The sequence below is a fragment of the Helianthus annuus genome, chromosome 1 (assembly GCF_002127325.2).
Source record: "Helianthus annuus cultivar XRQ/B chromosome 1, HanXRQr2.0-SUNRISE, whole genome shotgun sequence".
Classification (NCBI taxonomy): Eukaryota; Viridiplantae; Streptophyta; class Magnoliopsida; order Asterales; family Asteraceae; genus Helianthus; species Helianthus annuus.
The window spans coordinates 51,046,337-51,053,387 of NC_035433.2; the positions used below are offsets into that span (position 1 = coordinate 51,046,337).

General features: G+C 40.6%; 1 protein-coding gene across 1 annotated transcript; it reads right to left on the reverse strand.

Moving 5' to 3' along the window:
• Nucleotides 1–5,067: 5,067 nt before the first annotated feature.
• On the reverse strand, nucleotides 5,068–6,707 carry LOC110889012 (putative mannan endo-1,4-beta-mannosidase 9). Its single transcript, XM_022136520.1, has 5 exons — nucleotides 6,444–6,707; nucleotides 6,175–6,372; nucleotides 5,972–6,094; nucleotides 5,578–5,780; nucleotides 5,068–5,437 (listed from the first exon to the last, which is right to left on the reverse strand). The coding sequence occupies exons 1-5, from the start codon at nucleotides 6,705–6,707 to the stop codon at nucleotides 5,068–5,070; spliced, it is 1,158 nt and encodes a 385-aa protein (XP_021992212.1).
• Between the last annotated feature and the right edge of the window lie 344 nt (nucleotides 6,708–7,051).

Consider the following 7,051-nt stretch of genomic DNA (forward strand, 5'->3'; position numbering starts at 1 on the left):
AGCTTTCTTGACAAAATCTAAGTTAGATTGATTTTCAAACTTTTCAATTTTGTCCGTTCCCGTCGATTTCACAAAGTTAACATTTTTCTTCTTCTTTTGGTTCGGCTTCTTGTTAGCTTGAGCCGGTGTTTTACCTTTGGGTTTGGTGTGATTTTGCTGTGTTGGCACTGTTGGCAATTTCTTGTTGCCAAATTGCTTTCGGATTTCGGCTTTTGGAATAGGAGGACACTGTGTAACTGTAACTTTAGGTCCTGCCTTTCCCAAGAACTTACTCGTCGAATTCTCAAAGACTTTACAGATTAAGGATTGATTAACATTCTTAATGGGAAAATCTTTGTCTGAGTAAATTTTATCATCACCAACTAGAGTGTACAGCAAATTCACACTCTCCGGCTTTTCTGCAGATGAGGACTCAGTTGCAACAGTCTTAGCGGGTTGAACAGGGGGATCACATAGAATGTGATTCTCAAGAGGTATGTCCTCATTTTTGGCTACCGCATCAGACTTTGCTGGGACAGTATCGTCAGATTCATCATCAGACGAATCAGCATCCTCAATCACAACTGGAGGATCTTGATTCTGTTCAGCACTCACAAATGTATCTGCTGACACATCTGAATCTGAGGATACTTCCTTTTGGTATCCGAGTCCTGCAGCAAACTCCTTAACATCTAGAGGCACAGAAGGTTCAAAGAAAACTCTGTCCTCTTCATCAGGCATGGCGTCATAATTATGTCTCACTGGTGGTGGACACTTCTTGTAGCCTATGCATGTGACATCTCTCTTTTCCTTCTGAACATCAATGATGTGATCTAACACATAGCTAGAGCTCAAATAACTGTCTAGCTTGAGTTGGATCGCATCACTTTCGGTTTTCACACAAGCCATTTCTTTTTGCATACTCTCAAGGCGAGATATATACAAATTAATATCAGTTTGTTTTCTTGAAACCATTTTAGTCAGTTCAGTTTTATCTTTCTTTAATGTTTCAATTACTGACTTAAATTCCTTTTCATGGTTTTCATAAAACATGTTGGCTTCTGTGCATTTAGAGAGATCCACAGTCAGCTTCTGATTGTGAATGAATGTCACATCATATTTCTCTTGCAAAGCGTCATGCTTACTTTGCAAGTCACTCAAATTCTCATTCACAGTAGTATGTTTGTCTTGCAAGTCAAACAAACTAGCTTGTAAAGCATCATGTTTGCCTTGCAACTCAGACATACTTTTCTCAAGATCAGCACATCTAGCATGCAACCTAGCACATTCATCACAATTAACAGCAGTGGGTTCATCGACACATACATGACTTGATGAACCGTCGACATTAGCCATAAAGGCTGAATGGAGAGAAGACGAAGTATAAGCAGCTTGATCCACCAGAATAGATCTTCTTTGAGTTTCTGCTGCAGCTTCCTCCAAGAGTTCATCAATATCTGCATCGATTGCTGCATTCGATGTCTCACCCACATAATCATCACCAGAATTGGATGATTCTTCATCAGCACTCCTGCTATAACCAGAAGAGTCTTCATCTTCAGACGATTCACCACCACTGGCAGAAGATTCTCTACCACTGGTGTGAACCAACTCTTTCACAATTTGAGCAAAACATGCTGTTTCATCAGGAGCATCACCACCCAACTGGATTGACCAGTCACAACCTTCATCCACCTGAACTGCAAGTGCTCGGTTGGTTTGGTTATTTGCAGGCACCAATGAACGTTCAGTGTTTCTGTTCTGATTCTGCTGATTACCTCGGTTTCTGAAGGGATTTTGATTCCCGTGCTGTGCTGGCTTTGTACATTCCCTTTTAAAGTGGCCCCGTTCACCACAGTTGAAGCACTTAACAGCCTGCTTATCGAACCCATACTTGGTGTCTCGCTTACTTTCCAAGCTGGTTCTGCCAGTACTTTCCATCCAATCCTTTGCTCTTCTCACAGCACTCGCAAAGGCCCACTTGATATCCATCAAGTCCATCTCCTCTTTATCAATCTGCCTGTAGTCTTCTTGTGTCAGATTAATGTTTCCAATCTGACCTTCTATCAACCCACAGTACGCGCTCACTACAGTGTTAAGCAGCTCCATGTGTTCCTTAGCTACTTCTACACTGATTTAGAGAAACTTGACGTGTCGAGCTGAACGGTACTGGACTTTGATTGTTGACCTGCAGATGATGTTCCTCCATAACACGCATATTGTGGTTGTTGAGCAGGAGGAGGAGGTGGTGGTTGTATTGGATTTCCGTACAGATCTGTGGTTGGAGGCGGCTTTACAGGAACTTGCACTGGATTGCCATACATATCCGTGCTTGTGACAAACGCCGTTTGAAGTGGAGCATGTGAACCGGCTTTTGCAGATGAAGTAGTGGAGGTGCCATAATACATCTCTGGATTCTGTGGCACTGCAACTCTCTTTGCCTTCAACGTTTCTTCCTGATCCTTGTTCTCCAGAAGCTGCACGAAATCGTTGATATTTGTAGTTCTCAACGTTCCGTTGTACTTCAAGATTTCTAGGAAGTTATTCCATTGAGGAGGCAATGCATCGGCAAACTTCTTTACCACATCTGTTGGAGTCGTTGTGACTTCAAAGTTGGTCAGCTCAGTAAGAAGGTGATAGAAACGGCTTGTCATATCTCCCAAGGACTCCTTATCCATACATGTGAAGCCATCGAATTCTTTCTTCAGTAGATCTCGTCGTAGTTGACGTGTGGCTTCATTACCTACTCCTCTTGTCTTCAATGCATCCCACAGCTTCTTCGTAGTCTTGAAACTGACGAACTGATGATAAATATCCTTGCTCAGTGCTTGAGTGAGAATAGCGTATGCTTTCTTTTCTAAGTCATACGTCTTCTTTTGATCATCAGGAAGATCGGCAAATGTAGCTGTCGAAGAAGCAGCAACCTCGATAGTTTGATCGAATTCCGTAGTGAACCGCAACCACAACTCTGTATTTTGACCAAGAATGTATGTATGAAAACGATCAACCCATCCCGGATATTCATTAAGATGCATCAACTTTGGAGGCCTGTTCAAACTTCCGGTTTCACTTTCGCTTAGTAGAAGACTTTGAATACTCGGAGTTTGATTTGAAACAAACGCCCATTGACCAGCTGGAGTGGCATTTGTTTGTGAGGATGTAGATACCGGAGATTCGGCCCATGATGGAGATTGACTGGTATTCATGTATTTTCCACTGTCTGGAGCCGGACTTCCCCACCAACTCGGATTCATCTTTAACAAGAAAAATAAATTCTATGTCCAAGTCACGAAAGATGATGAGCACCCGAAAGATCACTCCCAGTCGAAGGACCCTAGTTCGAAAGATCTTAAAAGAAAACAGAAACTTGTTAGCAATAAACAGACCACACTTCGAAAGATATAACCTTGTTCGAAGGATCAACAGTACTCGAAAGATTACTGTTGACTCTCGAACAATGATCTCGAAAGACTCAAGAACACGAAAGATTCCCTTTTGAAAGATCCTTATCTTTCGTGTTAAATCCTTATCTTTCGAACAACAGATCTCGAAAGATTCACCAATACGAAGGATCCTAATCTTTCGGACACTAGTCTTTCGAAAAGATTCCTTTCTCGAAGGATATAATTCAAACTTTGAAAGATGAATCGAAGGATAGTAATCTTTCGACCCTTTCTTGATCGAAAGATGATCTTTCGATATCGAAAGATATCCTTCGAGACTTCTGACACAAACTGATCTGATGTGAAAGGTTGGTGAAAAGGTGACAGGTTGGTAGGTCAACTTTCGGCAAGATGGTATGTGCAGGCTGTCCTTTCACCACCAACTTTGAAAGTTTGCCAAAAATGACAACCTTATCTTCAACACCAGTCACCGGAATTTTGAACCGGAATATAGCCGGAAAATTCAAAATTTCTTAAAAACCAATTTCCAAGTTACCCAACCCAACTTTAAACACTCCCGGTTAGTTTAGACACGTTTTTTACTCAAAGAAAATGCAAGAAAACAAGTAAAAACAGGTGCAAAACCAAGTGTTTCAACACACCAAAACTTGTAAAAACCCGGTTTTAAACAAGGTAAAGAGCGAGGCTCTGATACCACTTGTAGGTCCCTTTTCGCGGAGGATTACGAACCTAAACCTTGTTATACAAACCTACTAGCGAGTGCGGAATCCAAGCTAGCAAGCAAACCGAGTTAGTAGCAAGTAGAGAAACAAACACACAAGTTCACCGATTAACACAACTTGTATTAATGCAATGAGGGTTCGGTTACAAGCTCAATGTTTACAGAAATGTTCTATAAACTTTCAAAGTGTGTGTGTGAGTTCTGGACAGAATGCTCTCAAATCTTTCTATCTCTCGGATGTGCAAATGGCAGAACTAACTCACACATACACTGCATGGGTATATATATACCCAGCCCATGATGCCAGATCGAAGGATCCGAAGGTTCCGATAGATGGTCCGAAGGATCATCTATCGATCACAAGTTGTTCGAATGATCAGTATTGACCTCGAAGGATCATCCTTCGAGGTCTAATTAGTCGAACCATATCGAACCATATCTTTCGTGCACCTCGAAGGATCAACAGCATCCTTCGAGGAGCTATCCTTCGATCAGAACACCTTTCAACATACAATCTGTTGTCCAAGTCAAACCGGAGGATGGTTGACTTGGTCAACTTACAACACAAATCAGGACATCGTTACATACAGACCGAATACAGACAAAGTACAGACACAAGTGCACCAACAATTTTAGTCGGAGCATGTCGAGTTTTCAGCTTGTTTGTTACACCAAAATATTCACTAGTTAGACGCAGATCACAACATTTTAGTTTTAAAATGATATTAATTCATTACTTATCAGGCATGAATCCAACCAACAGATCCATCCATGGTGGTTTAGGAGATGGTAGAGTACATGTACAATGAATAACAGTAATCAACTACTTTATTTTTATCATATAAGGCTCCTAGAGTCAACTTATTTTTTAATTTAAATCTTATTCTAAAGGTACGTAACCTCCAAAGGTGAGAACTAGTGTTGCCACCCAAAGATAACTTTTTATGTGTGGTAAACATAGAGCTAGATTTCCATCACGGAGTTTAGAGAGGAAATCTTTTGTGACTGTTGTGCAATTACAGCAGCAGTTGAGGGATTTTGCTCCAACACGACTTGGTACCCGTCACCCCAATTATCCATTCCCTCCGCCATGACCTGCCAAAAGGTTGTACCAGAACATGACCCGTCACTTCTTGCACTTTCGTAGGCCATGTTGAATATGTTTTGAAAGTAATCGTCCCTTGCTTTGACAGTGTAACCTGTTGACCATGAGGACTTGCCAAATTCCGCAATGAGTAACGGTTTTCTTAGGACGGCTTTACAGTCCTCAATATGGGCTTTAACCCATTTTTCTACAAATTCAGCTTGAGCTTCCGGGCTTCCTCCCGAAACCCTACGAAACAAAATATTGACGCAAAAGGTTAAATCAGGCAGTTTGTTTCTGTAAGGGGGCACTAGGTCTTGGAGTTGGCTAGTAGTGTACATTTCAAATTAATCAAGTATATGACAGATGCATATTTGTGTTATATATACCATTGATCAGGATAGATATGGATGGTAGCGAAATCCACATTGTTGAGGTTGTTGTTTGAAATGAAGTCGGTCCCAACTTCATAGCCTGGATTGTTTTGTTTCTTATCAGGCATGGACTCCCCATAAAATCCTTCAAGCCCAATTTCAAGAAGATGATTCTTGTCAATGGATTTGATGTCAGCTGCCATTTCTACTATCCATTCCTACAGGAAGAAGATCTTGTGTGTTATGAGTGACACACGTGAATTGAACCAAAAAATAACTCTATTGTCCAAGAGTTCATGATTGATGGCAGTGTTCATGCATATATATATATATATATATATATATATATATATATATATATATATATATATATATGTTAGTTAACAACGGTAATCAAGCTAGAGAGAACCTGGAGAGTCTTTCCCGAGAGATCAGACTGGCAACGGGGTTCATTCATGAGCTCCCATGCAAAGATGGTGGGATCGTCCTTATAGGCAACACCGGTGATTGAGTTGAGTCTCGTAAGAACGCTCTGTAAGTTGAACAAATTAATACACATATAAAAATATATAATAAAACTTGCAACATACATAGAAGAAATTAACCAACAACCTTCACATGATTCTTGTAATATCCTTTAACGACAGCGTTAGAAAAGAATTCATCATCGCTATTCAAGTACTGGCCTCCATGATCCCTAGCCCATTGAACGTACTGCTTTTTACCTCCAAAATCGTCCCAGTTATTGACTAAGCTTAGAATTAAGTAAAGCCCATGTCTTTTGGCTTCTGATATCACAAAATCCAATCCCTGAAATGATATATATAAGCTGGCCGCTTGTATGTTAATTAGTTTTTTAAAAAAATGTCAGAAAGATTAACCTTAAACATGTCCTCATTGTAAACACCAGGAGAGGTTTGTAGGGGTTTGCTGCCACCATCACTAAAAGCCCAGGTCCTAACGATGTTCATTCCTATTTTAGAAGCTTCTTGGAAGGCATCTGAGACCTTTGTTTTCGTAGATGGATCAGAAGCCATACACATTAACCAGTAGGCGTTAAAGCCGTTAAAGTACATCCGCTTTCCATTAACCTGGAAATGATGTTTCCTTGTCTCTGCAAAGCAGCTGCCATTGATTCCTGACATGGTTGATCGAGGAGGTATTCAGTAAAACTTGATCGATCGATATATGTTAACGAATTGATACTGGATCGAATGTTTATTCCGGTATTTATACTCGATCCCGAGTAGTGCCTCGTGATGGAAAAGCGGAAATGAGACCTCATCGTCTTGCTTGTGTAACTCAGGAACGCCCATGCATGGCTCCATACTTTTTCTTAAACTAACTAACTAACAGCTTTAACTGATCATCACAATTCAATCGTTGCAACTGGGTCGTTTGAAACGCCAAATCTGAGATTCATTTTCTATATATCTGTAACATGAGGTGAGCTACGCATGTTGCACAACAAGCTCCAATTTGCATATAA